At 31.0% G+C, this 22,895-nt stretch overlaps 1 protein-coding gene across 3 annotated transcripts in view; it reads right to left on the reverse strand.

The window, feature by feature from the left end:
- The window catches only part of LOC125071431 (rho GTPase-activating protein 7), a 263,295-nt gene that overhangs the window by 15,464 nt on the left and 224,936 nt on the right, over positions 1-22,895 (reverse strand). For all 3 annotated transcript variants that reach the window (XM_047681675.1, XM_047681677.1, XM_047681678.1), the window contains exon 3: positions 8,719-8,867. In XM_047681675.1, the coding sequence (XP_047537631.1) occupies positions 8,719-8,867 (149 nt within the window). The remainder of the gene's footprint in view (positions 1-8,718; positions 8,868-22,895) is intronic.

The following is a 22,895-nucleotide window of genomic DNA, read 5'->3' on the forward strand; positions in this document are numbered from 1 at the left end:
TTATGGAATTCTTGTCTGATGTCTAGACAAGATCCTAAAATCTTCATCTGCTGTTGTAGTTTTTATTATTTGCTATTAAGTTTAAGCTGTCTCTTCTGTCTCGCGGTCCATGTTTTGTTAAAAAATCCTTCAAATCGACAAATTTGCCAAGGTGGTAGAGCGTAAGTGAAACGTAACAGCAATTTTTGGGTTCACGTGTGTTTAATTTGAGTTTAGAAGTCATATTGTACTTCGCTATGAAAGAAAAAAATCTTGAGGAATACTGAATTTTTTATTAAGTTTAAATTTACTACAAAATTTCGAAAACGCATAACAAAAATAAAAAAAAAAATGGCTGTATAATCTTTGTGTTTTTTTGCAAAAGTTTGATTTCCGAGAAAAAGAAAATAGTTAATATAGTTTAACATTTAAAACTAATTTTAAGATTTATTAATACAAGCGATGCAAATATCTAGCTTTGTTAATTAAATTCAGTATCCTAAGGGAATGTAAAGATGTACTTTACAACAATACTCTTGGGAAATCATGAAGCACACTACTACATCTGTTTCTTCGTTTCTTCATTTATATTCTTATCGAGTTGCTGAGGAGATTCCCATCTGCTATATTAAATTCTGTCGACGTTAACACTTACGACACTTTAGCGGATCTAATAACGTACTAACGGAATTCGAGAAAATACACTCGAAAACTATCGCGATTTTAGACTCAATTTAATAGTACCAGTGTCCTAAGTATGCCAGTACAATGTTTTAAAATAATCTTTTGGATGGCGTTTTTTTTTTAAATAATTTATATCATGTATAGTTGAGTTTAGTTTATATTTATTTTTATTATTAATTTTATTGCATATTATTTTGTTAATAGCATTGATAATAGTCAGACAAATCAATTTAATAATAGCAGAACGCCGAAGCCGCTCGGATTTCGTACGGAAACCTGTCAAGAGAAACCCTTTAGAACTAATGTCGAACAGATTGATTTCATCAATTTCACTAAATTGTTTACGTAAATTTCCAATCGTAAATCGTTCAAACTTTAATCGAATATCTATTACATTTGGATTTTGGTCTTTCCAACAAACTAATTTGCCAATCAGACTTACAAAATTGGATACGTTCAGGCTCTACTAGAAACTAATAAATATAAACAATATTATTCTCTATTGTATTGTCATTTGGTTGTCTCTTAACGGTGGTATATCAAAATTTTATTACTGAGGTATGGCCATAAGTCGAGACAAAATTAAATGTATTAACTTATCTGAACACCCGCTATAGCAATTTGTTACCATGACACGACGTTATATGTACGTCGGTGAATGATCTTCGTGTAGTTGTTACGGAAAGTGTTTTGTTTAAGAATTTAGTTGAGGAACCTTTTTTTTAAAATTATAAACGTAAAACTATTGTATATGATAATTATTAGGATGAAAAGGTTCTAAATATTATATTATTAAAAACTACCAATAAATACAACGAATTAGTCTTTTTTTTTTCAATTACTTAAAAAGTATTCTGTCATTCTTTACAATCGAAATTAATTTTGTACAAAGAATCAATCAAATTTACCAAAAGAATTAGATCACATTAAAACTATAAGTATACCATAATTAAAGCCATTTTCAAATGGATATATCATAAAAAAAAAATATATATGTTATATATGAGATGGTTAATTTTCAATTGCTAAGTTATGGTCAGCTCAGTAAACTCTTCATTTGAAATCTTCTGAATGTTTTTTTTTATGATACTTAGAAAATCCTTGAAGACCTGTTTAAGAATGCAACGTTCAAGCAGCCACAGACTGTACTATAGTAGTTATAATTATGCTTACATAATATTAAAATCTCAGATAAGGTCTTAACAAAAACAACATTTATGTATAATTATAGAAGCGAAGTGGACTTGTGAGCTATTATCATGACTATATGAACATCGTGAGTAATTTTTTAATGGATCTAAAAGTATTTCGTTGCGACTGTACAGAGCAAATGACTCGGCGCGATCTTGAAATAATTCGAAGATGGCAGTAATTGCGAAAATAGTATTTTTATTTAAAATTTTATCCTGTTCTTAAAGTTCAATGGCTTATTGCATAACAACAACATTTTTGTTATGGGTTTCATTGGTACAATATTGTTTTTTTTTTTTTAATATTTGGCAAAGGAATATAATGGGTCGATATAAGAACATCGTTAAGAACAGGAGCATCTTCTCATATAATACGATAATAATAAGATAATAATAAGACGCTTGACCCTTTCCGTTGGATCCAATTGTTTGCCATGGGGGTCTTATTGTGGGTATACACATTTGTGTAGTAAATTATATGCTGTTGGCGAGTTTTTACATTGGTCACCGTGATCAGTATAGAGTTAGGAGATTTAGGAAGTAACTAACTCACCATTCGATTTGGTCCGGGTAAAAATGTGACCCCTTCTCCATAAAGTTGAATTTCCTAAATTCATTTCTGCTTACGTAATAATATGATTTGGATCATACCATACGTAATAATATGATTGGATACTTCTGTCTTAGGTACTTTTAGCTGTGCGTTGATAGTCAGTCAGGAGAAACGATTTTAAGTTTTACCTGGTTCAATTTATAACTGATTTTTAGAATACTATCAGATACCAAAGCAGCATAACCTGGATACAATTATAATTGAAATATTGCATAAGGATCTGGATTTCAGTCTGTGCCCTTTAGGTATTATTTCACGCCTTAAATAATTGAGCGTGACCTTTTCAATAATTGGGTAGAAATAGAAACGTGTAGCTTAGGAGATCTTACGTAAATATTAAGTTAGGATTTGTTAAGCTATTGTTTAATATTTAGACAAGATTCAGTGTAAATCGTACTATTGATTCTTCTTAATCCATAACTTGGGCAATAAACTAAGGTAAAGTTCTGAGCTCTTGTCTTTACTTAAGGTGATTTTGGTACAATTTCATTGATTATATTATTTTTATTTGTACCTTATACTTTTTTAATTAATTCATCAATATTTTTAAATCAAAACAAACGTTATGAATGAATGACTGCATATGATTTGCGAATTATATTTATTAAAGATAAACTCAAATAAATGAAGCCTTTGACTATATTTATTCATAGTAAATTAAAAAAATATATTTTTAGTACTTTAGAAGTTCTCAGAAAAAAATGCTTAGTTCTTTGATTTTAAGCTCTATATAAAATCTCGCGTTAAATAATCTTTATGAAATTATGTCGTAACTGTAATCGTCTGATACAAATCCGACATAATACTATTTTACGTCTTCAATTTTCCTGATGTATGTACAATGTAGGTTAACGTATAAAATATTACTCGAGCGTTTTTTTTTTCAGATAAGTATCAATAGATTATTTTTTTATTATAAAAACTACAAAACGCGAAAACAGTAATTTTACGTATGAAATAAATAACTATCTAATAAATTGTGTAATTTAAACAATCTTTTGAGATTTATCATCTTAGCTCGAGGGTAATTCGCGCCTTGTAAGTGTAGAGTTTTCTTAACTTTTTTTTTTTAATCTTTACGGGCACTGGCAACAATGATCAGGGATTTTTTTATAATTCTAAAAAAAGAATATTTATTTTAAATTTCGAATTAATTTTTTAATGGAATAATTATAATTATGTATGAAATAGGATAATTATTTTTTTTTTAAATGTTCAACTATAACTTATTGTGTGTTTCTATACCATATATAAATTTAAAAATATAAATTTAAATTAAAAATAATATTATAACAGTTTATGTACAAGCATGTATCGAGCTAAGTTGCGACACACGTGTGCAAGCTGCAATTTTATAAAAATTATATTCAAATTTCCAGGCTATTGACCGTCAAAAATTTTATCATAAGCATCAATCTTATCTCTCTCAGTTATCAAAACGGATAATAAATTCAGGAAATTATAAAATTACGGTAAGATAATACGTTTGGAAATCGTTTTAACATAATTTATAATGATATATTTTAACCAAATTTATATATAAAAGCGAAATACCACGCACTGATTAATCACGAAATCAGAAACTATAACACCTACAAACTTGAAACTTGACTTCTTTTCTCCGCTCCTAAGGGGGTAAAACGGAGGTTTGTTTTTTATAAATTTTGCACGGGTAGAGCCGCAGGTTCAGCTAGTCTTATATATAGGGATATATATTCAAATCGATAGCTAGTAACTGACTAGCAATGCACTTGTGAGTTGCGTCTACAAGTGACGACTTTAACCGTACACGTTTAATCTTTTCAACCGAGATGGCACAAAACACATGAATCTTGATCGATAATTTCAGGTTAAAAATCCATTGAAATTTCACGCGTATATATTTCATTTACAATTCATCTCGTGCTAGGCTTTAAAACATCTAGGAAAACTGTATCAAAATCTACTACAAAACAGCTCAAAACGTTTTTCAATAAGAAGAAAAAAAAAACGACCAATATAATTTCAACATACCATGATCAGAAATCTTTGAAAATAAAGGTGTTATAAATTTTCTATAAACTGTATATTTCCTTCGAAAAGTGAGTTATTATTTATATATATTAAAATTTGTGTTATAAATGAAATAATAATACAGTATGACGGTGTAAATATTTAGTGGTTAACTCCATTAGAACACAGATTGCACTTTATAATTTTAACGACCGACCAAATAGGTAATTTCTCGCTAGTTTGGCGACTGCGAGCATAATTTTATTATTCTACATTGAGTTAACGAGTAGGAGTTTAAGTGAAACTGCTATTAAATTTCCTATTTAACGTTAAAATTTACTCAACAAAGCTTTTATAAGCACATTATACTATTTATATCGAAATACTTTTGTTTTTAAAATCGAGATGCAAAAATATTGATTGTTTATCCGAACAAGCTTTACTAATATTCTAAGTGCTTATTTAGTATTTATAGTATAGGTAGCAGGACAGGCAAATGGACCACCTGATATGAAGTGGTCACCACCGCCCACAGACATTGGTGCTGTTAGAAATATTAACCATTCCTTACATCGCCACTGCGCCACTAACCCTGGGAACTAAGATGTTATGTCCCTTGTGCCTGTAGTTATACTGTCTCACTCATCCTTCAAACCGGTACCCATTAAAACTAAGTACTGCTGTTTGGCGGTAGAATATCTGACGAGTGAGTGGTAGCTACCCAGGTGGTCTGGCACAAAAACTTTAAGTTTGAAGGGCGAGTGAGCCAGATGTAACATCTTCATACTTAAAATTTGAAAAAAGATTTAGTAAATGAAAGAGTTAAATGAATAAAATATTTATTTCAAGGTGGACTCTGCCTCCCTTCAATCTTCAAACGCATGCAACCCACATTTAAAAAAAAAAAATTAAACAAATGACAAATGAAAATGGTCATGTTTGGTATTAAATAATCGTATCGCACTTAAAAAGCATTTTCAACCCTAATCAATTTTTTCAATCTTGGTTAAGATAGAACTGTTCGAACTACTGAAATATTTTCGACAGTGTGTTTAAGTTACACTTTAGTAGTCATTCTACTAGGACATGATAGATAACATATATTCAGACTGTATTCATTTCCCGTTTCCATTAAAGAAAGGAGGAAAGTTTCAATGCGGGAATTCTATAAGATGCCTTGTGTCACGAACTTTTACAACCTACTTAACCTAATGTAAAATGCATCACAGTCTTAAATAAAGGCCCTAGCACACTGAAATCTATATAGATACTAATATTTTTTTTTTATAAAAACGTGACTAGACTTATATTAAATTAAAAGTAGGTCTCCTACATATAATAACCAAAGTAATGGGTATGGCATATTCCGGTTACAGTCAATAAAATGCTACTGAGTTTTTCTGTTACTCAATTATTAATAGTGTTGCGGAATTTGTAATTTGATTTTGTTAATAGCCCAATACCCGTGAGTTCTGTTCTTGAACTCTCTATAGTAGTAATTTTCTTGCTAAAGGAATACGAGAATGAGTCTGTTATTGCGACGTTAAATAACTCCTGTGGTTAGCTTTGAGAATGGCTGATCATCAGATTTTATCCTAAACCTTAAATATCTATAAGAAAGCGAAATGATTGTAAGTTTTAGACTATCTAAGAAGCAATATACCAAAATACGCCTAAATCAACAAAGTTAGGGATTTTTTTAATATAAATTGTATTAATGAAAATGATTTAGTTAATTGTGAATTTACAATTATCAGAGCGAACAGCTCGTAAATAAAGATAGAAGAGTAATATTCATAAAATAAGAGGAAAGTTGTCCACTTCGCATTTGACAGACCCATTTATAGCTTGACCATGCTCATAAAAACTTCAAGTAAATAAAACTGAATACACATTATGGTAATCAAAGACATAGATGATTGGGGATGCTGGAAATGACATCTGTAACGTAAATTCATATCATTAATTATGAATGTTCATTTATTATATCGTGTATATTTAAATGAAAATATTGATTAAAATAATAACGATAATATTGATATAAAAATTTATAATGTAAATGTCTATAGTGGTGTATCATACCGTACATTAATTTATTTTCTAATTTTTCTTAATAATTTGTGAATATACCGATGGTGTTCCGAAAATCTATAAATAAATAAATAAAAATAAATAAACAATCTCTAACGGAATGGCGCAGTAGTGATTATTAACAGTTTTTTTTTGTTTTGTTCTCTTCTTTACGATTATTTATTGTACTAACACTAGGATAAGATAATTGTTACCAACAAAATGGACATATAGTCTGAAATAAATGATTTATTATTATTATAAGGCGTTATAATCTAGCTACTTTTTATGAGTTTATAAGGCACGTGTTTAATAATGACAGTTACAATACATAAAGTCTCAGTTTCCATGGTCAAGGGTCCTTTAATGCTAGTCATTATTTTGTTAATATTTAAATGTTATATTAAATAGGTATAGATATAACTTATGTTGCCATTTCTATTATATGTTGCTCTATGGTCGGAATCGAAACAGAAAGTTATATCGTTTTCGTTTCATATATTCCAACGGTTTCACTTTAGATTAGAGTTAATCCGTGATTTCTTTACATAGACTTTATAGATAAAGCTAATTCAAAATATCATTAACAAAATGAAACCGGAGAAGATAAAATAGTTACAGCGTTTGTTTGCATTTAATGTGATTCTCTCTGGAATGTTCTATTTTTGAATATTTGTCTTAAAAAAAACGCGGGAAATGTTTCGAAAATCATAAAAGTTTTTCTTTTGTTCGTAAGTTTATTTTATACTGCATTTATTCTTACTTTGCAACACGCTAGCGAATCTTTTGAGAAGGTTTTTAAATATGATTACTTTTATTGAACGTCATTTAGGTGGACTGACAAATAGACTAACAGATATTCATACTATGAGTAATATTAAGTCTCATTAATTTCACATGCTAGCTCACTAACCCTTCAAAACGAAATACAAAAATATTAAACATTGCTATCTGGCGATGTCACAGAGGCAGACCTTGTCTAAGATGGGAAGACGATATCGTCAAAATCGTTGGCCCCCGCTGGCCGCAGATAGCTCAAGACCGCGAAAAATGGACTTTAGAGGAGGCCTTCACCTTCACCTGAGGAGGGGTTCTTGCTAAAAATACTATAGATTGTAAAAACTAATACGTATTATCTTTCTTTTTCTTTAATCTTAGTCTTTTTTCGAAATTGTACGTATAGCAGCATTATGCAAGAAATAAAAGGCTTTCATATTTTATTATTTTATCTGGCGATAGAATATATGACAAATGGGTGGTACCTACACAGATGAGCTTGCCCAATGCCTTGCCACTAACTAGGTAATTACTTAGGAAATACATGGAAGATTCCAGAGTCTAAAGTACTATATATTAAAAGAGTGTACTTTTATATTAAAGTATGCTAAATCTCGATTGAAGATTGAGTTTTCTTGAAAACTGATAATTGTTGATTGAATAATAGATATGCGAACAGCTAACTTTTCCAATTAAATTTTCTCAATTTATCAGTAGGAATTATTCACAATCAACGATTCCAGTCTTCGTTAAAACAGTTTATTTTGTAATCATTTCATTACTTGGAAGTTAGATTAACGACTTATTGTTATATAATTAAGTTTAGAAAATCTTATGTATATTGCAGACTATTTAGTCGACTTGCTTTGTTTTTTTTTTATCATACTTCTATCGAAAATTGGTCGAAACTATCATATAGCAATACTAGCGACCGACCTGGCTTCGCACATTTATTATTAAAGAAAATGATATAAAAATAATGTAAATTTTTACCAGTAAAAATATTTTTTAGTATTGGATCACTGATTCCGGAGGTTACAACCTACATACAAACAAACTAATTTTACCCCTTAGTAATATTAGTATAGATAAACATAATTTTGATGTTTAATTTCGCTACATACTTCGCTATTTCAGAATATATATGTACTTCATATTTTATAAGCATTTTATTGTATTTTAAAAAGCCGCGGAATGGACTGACGAAATTCCACGATCGGGGAGTATTCAAGTGCTTCTCGAGCTGTCCGAGGCACGATCAAACTAACAGACCCGATTACTTCTACTAAGAATTCTTTGACAATTTTTTTATTGTGCTCGGATTTGTGGGATACTCGATATAGTAAAGTTAAGAAATAACGAATGAAAGATAAACTATATATATATCTAATATGTATAAAAAGTTGTACTCACGGATCTCTTCTGATGGTGATGATGTTCTAGTTTCATGTTTGCGCATCTGTTCAGAGCTGTCAGTCGTCTGAATAGAGATTGGAGTGAATCTGCGTCCAGGAACGGATGGTCGTTTTGTACTCCTGATACGTCGATTGGGAACTGTAGGTCTGAAATTAAAAAAATATTGTTTTGATAGAAATCATTCGAATTTTCTAGTTTATAGTTAGGTACTATTTTTTTGTCTTTTCGAATAGAAAAGCAGACGAATAAAATAATTAACGGATTGTAATCTTTTAACCAATAAACACCACAGAATCTAAGATGTTATGTTATTTGTTTCTATGGCAACACTAAATAGATCAAGTAGAAATAAAGATTCCGAAGTCCTGAGTTTGAATCCCGGTCACGTACAAGCAATAAAAATTTCTGAAAAATTATAACCGATAAAAAAGTAATGTAACAGTCTGTTAATGACCCAATGCTGGGCAAAGACCTATTCTGCATTCGAGGAGAAGGCTTGGTCTGAACTGAACTGAACTGGTCCACTTCGCTGGTCCAATGCTGGTTACATTTGCCCAGCGTATTGGAATCGGTGGATAAACCATAATGCGTGAATCCAAAAGTGGAGCAAAAAGAGATTCAAACTATTTTTAATATGTGATCTGTTGTTTGAAGTTGTATATGTTTTGGCTTGAATTGTTTCCCATGTACGACTATAAAATTTGACGTACTAGCGTGTATTTCAGTAAAGTGACCACACTTTTACGTACATTCTAGAAGCTGTCAATCCACGTCATAAGCAAACCCTCTAGACCTTTCGAAACAATATTCCCTACGACGTATTGAAGCGATGTTTCATTTATCATTGCTTGTTTTGGGATATCTCCATAGAATATTCAAACACACATGTTTATTCGTGAAACAGGTTTGCTCAAAGGATGCGTTTGTTGTTGAAACGTCATATTTATCTAGCATCTACGCTTGTGACGTGGGTATGTATATTGTACGTAATGTTTTTTTATAAAATGGCTCGTGATTAGAATTAAAAGTGAATTTGCTTTGTTTCTAGAAACTAAATGTATCCAGTTGATACATATACCCCAATCGCGGATCCCGCAAATCAGAATATGAAATATGAAGCACTGAGTTTTAATGAGTTTAATTTGTGTTGTGTTTTGAGTTTTAATGAGTTTAATTCACGTTATCCTTCAGACGTAGGATGTAAAAGACTTGTCAGGCTTTCCAAGAAGCGAATCTAAACATTACCAAATAAGTTGAAACTGAAATTTCTTTATCGAGAATCCGAATAAGATTTTATGTATTGTCAAATTAATATTTAATTTTGTTTGGAAAATCATAGTGACGATTTTTTTATATTAAGATAATTACGATTTTTAACACAATTTATCTTACATATAATATAACAGTTTCCTATTTACAGAGATGAGGATATAACTAGTAAGCATTAAGCCGCGGGACATAGCTAAATGTATTGTTTTAATTCGTTTCTTGTGTACCACGCAGTTAGAAAATATTTCTTGACATTAACTCCTGAAAGCCTTCTCTTCGATTCAATACAGAAATTCTCTACTATTGTTTATTTTGAGGAATTTTACCTTAAATACTAACAAATATCCACGAAAATTTAAATCTAAACGCCTGCGTTTAGCTAAGTTACGTTACGCTTATAATAAAGTTTTCGTTTACTACAGAAAATAATCATAATTATTTTTAAATATAATACGTTGGTATGCAAGTATGCCACCTTATGGTATGAACACCACATCCCGAAGAAAATGGGACTGTAAGAAATATTGACCTTAATCGCCAATCACCAACGCCCATCACCAACGATATGGAACCGTATGTTCCGTTTGAATGTAGCTTTCTCACCCTTTAAACATAATACTACAAAGTATTACTGTTTAGCGGTAGAATATGCGATGAGTTTGACAAAAAGTCTTTCACAACGCGATATTTCTGAAATATCAATATATGAGTTTACACAAGAAATAAGTTGTGATAGTTATTTTTATTAAAGTTTTAATCTTTAAATTAACTTTAAAGCTTGCCCTGCAATGCTTATTCTACGAGTGTATCCGCTATATAAGTACGGAGGAGACCTATCTGTTCTTAATCTACCTTCAATTTCATGGATCTAAGATAACACAGTTAGGTTAGGGCTTGCTATTTATAGAAGTTTTTATGTTACTTTTTGATTATTCAATTATATAATTTGTGTTGTATAAAGTATATGAAAAGCATATGAGATACAAATAGATATCTCTATTATAATTATAATTAATCTTTCTTTATTTTATGACCTTAAATTTTGAATAAAAATTATAATAGCTGTTTGTGTCCTTGGTGAAGTTGTAAGATCCTTTTAATTCCGGGAAATAATTCACTAGAAACAGTACAATTATAGAAGCGTGTTAAGTGTCCACTCGTCGCCGTAATAAGTCGCTCGTAACCTTTTAGCTAGTGTAAAATGTCTTAAAAAGCAGCCAAGTTTTCTCTTTGACGATTCCGACATTAGTTTGGAAATAAAACTAACCTCGAAAGTTTCTAAATGTATTAATGAATGTTTGAATGTTTTACTCTATGCTTTCTTAAAGCATTTATTGTGATGAAACTTTAATCCGGTCAAAAAATAATTTAAATTTGTCTTTGTTTGTAAAACTTACTCTATCAAATAAATGTCTATATAAAACAAGCATTTGGCAACCCTAGCCCAAGCTCAGTATGAATTTTGAGTATTTCCTAAATTGAGTGGTCCAATCTAGGACGTTAATTGCTTTTGATGCTCCAACAATTCGAGTAATTTCACAATTTTTTTTTGTGATTTTTGTTTTTTAAATTCATAATATTGCGCGTCTTTTAAAATCGTTAACAATTTCTGTAAAATATAATAAATTTCAATTTATGTATCAGCTTTTTGTTGATCTTCTGATTTATTATTTGAAATAAATAATATCGAATTAAAATATTACAAGTGTCAATGAAGTCGTATTTTCGTTTTCATAGTTATTTTCCTGAAAATATAAATTACAGAAAATTTTCTAACCAATGTGTGTTGATAATTCCGAAAATACTAATTTTCCATTGGAGACGAAGCCATACTAATTAGTTGTGAAATTGTATGATTAGACGACAAATTTTATTAATTATTTAGAAAAATACATGGAAGATCGAATACTATTCTATTATTATTTTAATTTTTTTAGATTAATATGATGTACTTATATTATCTTAAAATAATTTGTTAATAATAATTATTGTAGTCGCATAACAAGTGTGACAATTTTGGTCACACTTTCGACTTAGTTCTTAAAGAGTCTCCATTTAACACGTTTTGAAGTACCGGAATATTTGTTTATAACATAAACAGTTTCACAGCCTGATTTAGAAGAAAAAAACAAATGAACTTGAACAAATGTACGTTCTAAATATAAGTTATTTTAAACTAGGTCGGCTGTCACCACATCGTGCTGTCTCCGGCCGATGGCAGGCGAGGGTGGGAAGGAAACGTTTCCGTGCGACATTGTGTCGGAGAACAGGGATGAGACTGAAGACTTATAAATAAATAGAGCCGGACATAATATCCACAAGTAATTATATGTATCGATAGAGCTATTATCTTAATAAGGAGTATTTTATGATTACGTATATTTTGTTAAATAACATGACTTATTAGTAAATCATTTAATATGACCCTTTTTAAAGAGAGACAATTTAATTCCAGATCTGTTAGATTGTTAATACTATTCGGATAAACTGTTAATGCACTTGAATAGTCGAATACGAGTTAATACAACATTCTGATAGTTGAAGCCAAGAATGGAAACAATTCATGCAATTTCGATGTATATCTCTCGCAATCCGGATCGATTCAATTTGAATGCAATTTGATTGCGAGTGCATTTAACAATTAACTTGTTGATCGATCTTATCATTTAGAGAAGGAGTATATTATTGATAATATGGTTATAGACCAATTCCTTCATTATTATTTGTTTTACTTTACAAGTAAATAATAATAATAACACAACATTTTTAACATCAAAAGTATTATTTATAAAATGTATTTAAGTAAAGTAAATAAGTAAAATTCTGTAAATATCCTAGTCAGCACTAGGTTAAGGCTTCCTTTCCATTTAAGGAGAACGTTTGGAGCTTATTCCACCACAAAACTCCAATGCGGTTTGGTGGATAATTTATTAAATTCTAAATATGTCTAAATGCAATCCTACTATGTTTTTTTTTGAAGGATAACGAGTTTTAAATTGCATTTAATTATACCATAAACCAGTTGATATTAATAAATAATTATATTATAATTTATTCGTTTGTAATAGGTTTCCTAGACTATCGCATGGATTAAGTATATAAAATGTCTGAGACGTTAACTGTAACTAATATTGAGATTAAGATCAAGGCGACGATCAACACATTTTGTAGAAAAATTCAAGGGCTCCATAATATATATGGTTGTAGTGAACATTGGTGTATTCAACTCGAAACTCACCGTAGATCCGAACGTGAAATGTCAGAAAGTGATCGACATTATAAACACAGCATTTAATGCAAACACGGTTCAAAACTGCGTGCCACCGCTGTTCAGTTCTCAGCATTTCACGAGTGAGATTCGGAGTAAGATCTTACAAATTACCTTTGTTGATAAAATATTTTTATATTTTATTTTATTGATTAAAAGTACTGATTATTATAATTACAGTCGGTGAAAATTTTACGTAAATGTAAATAATATTAATGTTAATAATATAGGAAGATGTAATTACAAGTATAGAATTGAAGATATTGGGCTGAATTGAGCACATAGTTGGAACGACTGTATGAGTCGGAAATCTTCCACGTTACATCTATAGACCCGCACTGAATCAAGAATTCAAAAAAGCTTTAAGACTTATTGCTAAAAGAAGAATCGTCTCGCAAAGGGACAATAACAGTTTAAGTCTTAAAACTATAGTCGACTGTTTACAATGAATCACACATCGGTATTTGTGAACATATCGTATAAATACACCTATTTTTCACACCGTTTCACCCTTCCGCGAATTGCAAACAAGTCCGATTAAAGTATGCACTTGAATAAATATAAATAGGAAACATACCGTATCACATATAATCGATCTTTATAACGCTATTTTTCTATGAAATATATATGACATTTACTATGACTTAGGCCTTTTAAGAATGACAAGCGTTATGTACGGTAATATTCCATAGCATAAGCCTTTTCAAGAATATAAACGACTTCACTTAACCGCATTTTTGGAAGGAAAATTTAAAGTGCATACAGTAAATTACGTTAAGCAGACATGTTGTGTGGTTGCGGTAGAGGAAAGTACACTATCATATTATAAGATTTGGAGAACTTCAGACAGGCAAACTTATACTGCGCGTGTTGTTTCATAAAAGTAGTGTAAAATTACGTTCGTAATTGCGCTAGTAATTACGAGTATTATTAATTGCTCTTGCTATCCTTGCTATCATTTCTCTTATACATTTATAAATAACTAGTTGTCGTTCTCAACTTCGCTTATGTTTAGCCTATGTCGTTCCTTGGAGTTCACCTATGAAGATGATACGCTCTTCATTTTTATCGTTAGTTTTATGTATAGAAAAGTTGCCTATGCCTTACCTTGGGGTTCAAATTTGCTTCATACCAAATTTTATCAAATTCTGTCGGATGGTTTGTCCGTAAAATAGCAACAGACAGACCAACAGAGTAACTTTTGCATTTATAATATTAGTATCGATTTTACATTGAATATTTTCATATATTTTGCCACCTTATACAATGACCAGCGGTGTATCGGCTGGTTAAAATTAGTTTGCGCGCAGTGGTCTGTTCATGCATGCTCCAGCGACTCCGCTTTCATCCTAAATTCCGAACTTATGCTTCATGCAAATGTGACGGATTTTATTCGTCGTGTTTATAAATACAAAGCTTTGGACCAGTGTTTATAAATCTAGCTTTGAGGTTCAGTTGAGTCGATCGCTTCGATTTGTATGGTTTTTTTTAACCTTTGTGTATAAGGCTTAGAATTCTTTTGTCGCAGTTTTTCGGTAAAAACATCGATACGTCTGTATAAAAAGTGTGAACATATTGACATAGAATGCTATGATTTTAACTTATAGTAATAAATAACGTGTATTATTTAGTGCATCAATATATCTTTAGAAAAGGAGGATTGGACAAAACTTTAGAATCTTAATTGATATATTGTGTGTTCATGCGTTTTGGTTATATTTATAACGAAATTCTGGAAGAGCCACATAGAGCTACGTCTGAATAATAAAAAAAAATAGTAGTTGATGTCTATGTCAGTACAAATCGTTGAGATAAAATATTACAAAAATGATTTAATGGTAAAAATCTTATATTTTCAAATTAAACCTGTTCTGTTTATGTACTATGTGTATCGTTCACCCTATACGAAACTTTGTTCAGTTGTTGCTGGCTTACGTGAATATTTGTAGTATAGTATCCATTAACGTGCAATGCATAGGGCAAAAATCGTATCAGATTAGTTTTTAACGGATTTAACCGCGTATATTAATTATTTTAACATCCCGACGTTTCGAGCACTTTGCAGTGTTCGTGGTCACGGTCAGACTGCAAAGTGCTCGAAACGTCGGGATGTTAAAATAATTAATATACGCGATTAAATCCGTTAAAAACTAGTTTTATTTCAATGTGTAATAATCGCGAAAATCTAAGACAACATTATCGTATCAGATTATTTTCTGATAAAAATAAAGAGCAGTGCGATTCATGGTAGATATCAGTCAGATATATACAAAAGCACATTTTTATTATTTTATAAAACATGTTTTTTTTTTTTTTTCAATTTTTGATCACAACAAAGTTGTACTAAAAATATTTTTTTGGAGAATTTATCGTTGTTATAAAACGAAATAATTCAAGAACAAAAGGCGAACGCGAAGAAAATAAGAGAGAGTTTTGTTAAGATATTTACTAAGTAAATCTTCGTGGCATGAAGAATGTTTCCTAATGAATAACAACGACCCCAGGCTTGTGGTTTGACAAATTTTCTTTGTTGAGTTTTGCAACATCATTGGTTACACTGACCCTTAAAAGTTTCAACGAAAACAAGCGAAAATTCGAATTGCAAAGAGGCTGGTTTGACATTGTTATTAAAAAAAAAAACAACCACATAATTGATTCGTGTAGACGTTCCCTGTTTGTAGACGATTAAAAATTCTCGGATAATTTTTAATAATCGATTATCAGAAATTTTGAAAGAAAACATATGTGTCTAAAGGCCTCCTCTCCCGTAATGAGAAGGTTTGGAGCATATTCCACCACGCTGCTCCAATGCGGGTTGGTGGAATACACATGTGGCAGAATTTCGTTGAAATTAGACACATGCAGGTTTCCTCACAATGTTTTCCTTCACCGCCGAGCACGAGATAAAATATAAACACAAATTAATTCAGTGGTGGCTGCCTGGGTTTGAACCCGAAATAATCGGTTAAGATGAACGCGTTCTAACCACTGGGCCATCTCGGCTGTACGTGGTGTACTGATTACAAAAGAACGTCACGTCGCTTGTTAATACTATCACTGTAAGAAGTAATTAGTGGGTGGTACCCATTCAGTCGGTACCACATACAGTTTTAATCGACCGAGCAAGATTACCAACGTATGTCATTTACTTTGCTCATTCTATCATTCGAAATGGTTTTTATTAGGAAATGAATACACCATTCATTGGATCGTAAAGAAAGCAACAAATCTATTATGGCTTATGTTCACAGTCGACTGCAGAAAAAGGGAATTCATTGAACGTAGATTCATTTATAACAGTTAATCGAATACACGGACGACTGAACAGCGCCCTTTGTATGCTGTTAATTGACGCTCTGTCAGCTAGTAAAGAAAAATACATACGATTATAAACTTTATCATAATTGAAATAAAGACTATTTATATTGTGATGATTGTAAAGAAATGTGTACGTTGCTTTTGATTTGTTCGAAACGATCGAGTGAAATGAATTCGGATTGAATGTTGTTAGAATGATAGTACGATACGTAAAAGGCGTTTTTTATCGTTTTCCAAATAATGAAATCGTTTTAGAACCGATTTCCCTGATCTCAATTTCAGTAATAAATATTTGATTTTAAATAGCTTGTTTTCCATTTATATACGTAATATTAAACTAGGTTATAACTACGACACCCGTGGAGTCGAGCGTCGGCACGGAATTTTATTATATCGAATAGACATTCTGATATTGCCCGTGTATACAGACCGTGTACCTGTTTCATATATTTAGTTTCATTTTCATTTGCTTTTTCTTTTGATGTCTGAAGTTACTTTTGTTTTCGATTTATTTTTTCATAAATCGTGTTTTTATTATTAAATCTCATCTTAGCCTAGTGGCGCAGAAATGTATATAATAATTGCCATTTGTTCTGTATGTAGTCATAAAGGTGACTCAATTCTGTATAGATATCTTAACGTAATAATTATTATATAAACGTTTTTTTATGACATTACGCCCGCGGCTTTTGCCTGCGTTTTATTTGTAGTAGGTTTTAGGTATAGAAACCTTCTTTGGGGTTCAAGCTTGCTTTATACCAAATTTCATCAAATTAGGTTCAGTGGTAGCTCAGTAGTAGCTCAGCAGTAGCCGTGAATGCGTAACAGATATAGGCTACTTTTTTTACCTAAACCCTGACCAACTCCTAAAACACGAAGCTGCAGGCGACAACCAGTTCTTTTGTATGACTGCTTAGTTTAACTTTATACTTTGTGTTAAAAGAGGTCAAAGAACTATAAAATAGACCACATCTATTCTTATCTACGTTATTATCCAAGTAATAGATCCTGCTACAGATTATGTAGTCATTATTTCACTGTCTATAAAAGTACTGTGATTTGTTAATTTAAATATTTTTTTTACATATTTTATTAACATATAGTTACTTTTTTTTCATATCAGTGATTATGAGTTAGTTTTCGCGGAGAAATTATCATTATTGTTTACATTTATAATTGTTATAAATAATGCTTATATTTTATAGAAATTTTGCCATAATTGTCATTTAAAAAAAATCGTCAAGACATTTTCATTACCTATGTATAGAGTGAAGAAAAGAACTATATAACTATAAAGATAGATACAGAGATAAAACGACGAATTTAAAGTAACAGTATCCAATTGGCAATTTCTCTACTGGCAACATTTTAATATTATTTCAATTTCGTTAACATTCGAATTTAATTTAAATTTTGTTGAAATATATTCTTGATATTCGTTTTCTGATTGTATATAAGTTTTCAATTTTTGTTTTATGAAAGTATTAGAGATCCCAGTGATTAAAATGCGTAAGTATATATATTAAACGATGATTGCGGGTTCAAGCCATATTATAACTGGCTGTTATTATACGTCACGGTTTTACAATATCTTTTAGTCAAAGGAAAAAAATATGTATGACTTTCGCAATTTCATTATTTTCGAAAGCATTTTTTTAGGTAAAAGCGTACGTTTCAATAACGTTAGCGTAATTTTAAATACGTCTCTATTTCATAAAAGTCGTAGTCTTGTTCGTAAGCCCTTTATAGGAAAGTGAGAGTACGAGTACGCTTGACAGAGCGTAACCGGGGAAATTTAATAGAAATAACTCAGATTTGCTTTTATATAGTACCTACCAGCTGCGCCCGCGACTTCGACCGCGTATGAATTTAACAAAAGAGTTAATGCTATAGACTGAGTTACTCCTTATTACATCAGCTTTCTGCCAATGAAAGTCCCGCCAAGGTTGGTGGTGCATAGGAGATGTAAGAAATGGTTAATATTTCTTACAGCGCCTTTGTCTATGGTCGGCGGTGACCACTTAACATCAGGTGGCCTATATGCTCGTCCGTTGACCACACACCATCAGGTGGCCCATATGCTTGTCGGCCAAACTATGCGATAAAAAATGCATTTTGTTGAATGCGGTTATTTTAATATTACAAACAGACATTCCAAAAAACCGTATGTCCCAGGATAAAATTTGAAAACATATAATTATTAAAACTCAACGTTATACGCTATTTTGATCTGTGTGTCCTTCAAATATTACAATGATTGTATTCATTGTCGCATGTAAATTCTTAATTAATTCAACTTAAATAATTAACTAACACATTTTTCTTTGCTAATCTTAAAGTCGTGTTCGGATTCGAAGCGTCGAAAAAAAGTATTATAAAAGAATCTAGCCTTGCGAATAACAGCGAAAGCAGTTCAGCGCTTTAATAGCGCTTGAAAACGGTGAATAAAAACTTATCGCAGTAATTAAATAAAACCCTCCACTTCGAAGATTTCTGCAAATGATACCGGGCGTAATTGCTCTGTTAAACAAATATACTCTTTACTTATTCTTGATATGGTAATTTTGAAAACTGATTTGATCCGTTAGGTAGGTAGTTAGTCACACAAATCTGCAAATTCATTCATTCTTACCAAAATGCTAGTCAAGCGATCATTGGATTTATTTGAAATCAAATATCAAATGGGTTATTACCAAATAAGCGGATTTGGCCTAGTAGTTTGCTTCGTGCGCCGTCTTAGTGGGTAGCGACTACTCATCATATATTATACTGCCAAGCCGCAATACTTAGCACTGTTATATTTCGGTTTGAAAGGTGAGTGAGCCAGTGTAAATACAGACACAAGGGACATGATACATTAGTTATAGTACAGTGACATCCACACAAGGCTTTTCCATTTTCTGATTAGAGGCACGTTACAATCCATAAGTCTCGTGAGAGTTGACGAAAGGATTTTTTTTTGTTATGTCTATAGGCGGTGGTAACCACTTACCATCATATAGTTCACTTGCACGCCCACAAATCAATATCATAAAAAACTTATTAGAGCATTCATCAATCAAACTCGTGTCGAACCAATCTGCCAAAAAAAACATCAATTATGGCGTTAGACCCGTAGCAAATTACTGTCAAATAGTACCCATTGAGTTTATAAAACGCTTCCACCCCAAATTTATGGGGATAAGAGCAAGCGAATGATGATGATGAACCTTCGAACAGGACCGTGAGTGACATGAATACATTAAACATAAGCCACGCATATATTGAAATTATGTCATATGAGTGTAGGTATGTTTGACACGAAAATCGCTGAATGGATTTACATGAAATCCTTAAAGAAGACTTCTGTTTCAAGAGTTTGATATGAGTAATTACGCAAGGAGAAAATGTATTCTTTGAACAGAGACGGGGAGTCGGCTGCAAGTCAATAAATAAACACGTATGTGTGTATTTAATACGCATTTGTTTAATGCGAAACAGTCAAGGTTATAACACATATGGGCTGGATACAAAGAGACCACTGTACGAGTGATCTATATTCCTGGTAAAACACTATGTGATTGTAACACACGCAAATTGCATTAATATAATTCCTTTTATCTGGCCTTTGGCTGTTGGAATAATACCGTATTCATATAAAAAAATATTTTGCCATATACGAGGTTATGTTGTACCATCGTGTTTATATTTAGGCAAATACGTTCAACCCTTATCTGCCCATGGGGTCCTTTTCGAACCGCTTAAATAAAAAAAAATCATAACACAAATCTAAATATCACTATTACAAAGCTAATTTAAGGTCTTTAATAAACAACATAATGTGTAAACATTATTTAAATTGGTGCCAAAAAGTTTTGGGCATGAATGGGTTAAATTTAAATATTTTATGCATAACTCACGAAACTAGCATTTATAATGAAATTTGCATAGATGTTGGCACGTGTATGGAAAGGGGGCAGGAAAGAGCATAGGGTACCTAGCCAGTCTTAATAATTATAGTATTCATATAATGGATTAAATTAAATAACAATATTTTTAATTTCACAAATTGATATTAAAAAATAATACTAAAGAAACAATTCTACATTTAAAGTAATGATTGTTTTTTAAAATATTGCGTTATTGCTATTAGCCTTTACAATCAGCTCCCTATATGCCTGGATATTTTTAACCATCCCGGGGTCTAAAGGCCTGTCATCTTGAGGGTCTCCTATGAAATAATTCTCCAGTTCAATACAGAACATAACACTTGCCTAGCGAATTTAAAAATATACATATTAATGTGTAAATGTAGACCTAAATAATTGCTTCTCCTAAAATATTTAGTCGCAATATAAAGTGGCAATCTTTATCCTTAATGTAGATCCATGACCTATTTACGCAAAATTCTTGTAGAGCCAACTTTCTGTGGCCAACTTTGTTGAGTTTATTACAACATCTTATATATAAAAATGGACGTTGGAATAATTGATGTTGGTATATTTGATATTAATAGACTTGGACTCTGATTGATCCCAAAGCCAAGTTGGCACATATGTATTTTTCATGAAGAAGGTTTTATTAGATAACTGTCCAAATTATTGTAACTTGCGACGGGAGGCGTTGCAGCAATTCAAACTGTTTTACTTTTTTATTGGCGCGACCTGAGGTTTAAACGCAAGACCTTGAGGTCTGGAGCCTTATATCTACCCATAAGACCAACGAGCACGACCATGTTAAAAATTTAGCGCCTATTTATACATGACTAATAACCTCCTATTAAATACTGTTAGATTTTGTAAAGCAATATATTTTTTTAGCAAACTGATTTTAAATATATATATTTATTATATTATGTAATCGAAATTAACTCCTAACTGTTAAATATCACGAACTGTTGCATAAAACGAATAATACCGATTGTAAACACACTTTGTAAGCACTTAAAAAATATAGCGGAAACATCTTATTTAGGAATGTCATCGAACTTGGGTGTTTCTGGTGTAAAATTTCACATGATAGTGTAAATACACATTAACAAGAATTCCGTTCACCTTTGACAAAATAAATAATTTTAAAAATAGAATTGGATAACAAAAATTTGTAACTCACTGTATCGATTATTTGAAAAAGCACAGATAATAACAAACGTGTAATTTAAATTAACCATCACAAATGATCAAATGTTATAATACTTCACGGACAAATGGTCACTGAATTGTGTGTCCATCCAATCACACACGCCACAACACTGGTGTACCTGAGGTCTATACTAATCGGTACAGATAAAAATATTTTTGACATATCTGTTTTCATTCCCCTGTCAAAATCGCCGACCCCCTGCCTGTGTGAAGATACCATAGTTATAAGATACTATTAGTTTTTAATAGCCCTTATAATTTAAGCATAAGGTTCAAATTTGTTTATTTTGTTTTCGACCAGCAATAATTTTTCCTTGTCTAGGTCACGTTAGCGCAAAATTATTTTAACACATTTTAGACTTTAACTCAAAAGAAACAAGGTTGGTATTCGATTGTGTAAATGTTATGAAATGTAGACTTTTACAAGAAACGTTTACCTGAACGATAAGACTAATCGGTTTTGTTTTATTTGTATTTTGTTTTGGTAAAAGAATGTCATAAATTATTTTATACCTATTTTATGACACAAGTATACTCAAGTTGATAAGATTCTTTTTTTTCATAATATAAAAATTTGTTATGTATTTAAATTGCAAGATTCTATTATTTATTGACATTTCATTGATTTATTGATTTCATTTTGACATTTAGTCTAGAAATATTGTTAAAAAATCAATAAATCAATCAATCAATAGATTTGTTTTAAAAATAATCTCATTATAATCTTGTGACTTTTAAAACACGTTACGTTTTTTTATCTATTCTATTCTATTCTATTCTATTGAAACGGTTTTTTTTTTATTGTATTGCCAACAAATAACTTACGGTCCCGTACCTTATTTATTTTTACAGTGGCACTAAACCTTAATTTATTTTAACAAAACAGTAGGTTTGAAATAAGTTGAACCTTATTTTTGTAAATTTACAATTTTAGTATAAAGTGCTGTTTTGTCTGCAATGAAAGTAAAAGTTTGGCAATTACTAAATATTTTAATTGTTTCAGACAGTTTTTTTACTACGTTAAATAAAAAAAATGGTCTGAGTTTTTAAATTGTGCTTAAAGACATAACTATAAATAAGCCTAAGCTAGATTTCAGTAGTCCCGAATTATTGGCCTTAAATCTCGGGTCGAGCCAACCAAAACTCTTGTTTTAAATATCTTTATTTCATACGAAGATTCATACAAAGACTGTAACTAA

The sequence above is a fragment of the Vanessa atalanta genome, chromosome 19 (genome assembly GCF_905147765.1).
Source record: "Vanessa atalanta chromosome 19, ilVanAtal1.2, whole genome shotgun sequence".
Taxonomy (NCBI): domain Eukaryota; kingdom Metazoa; phylum Arthropoda; class Insecta; order Lepidoptera; family Nymphalidae; genus Vanessa; species Vanessa atalanta.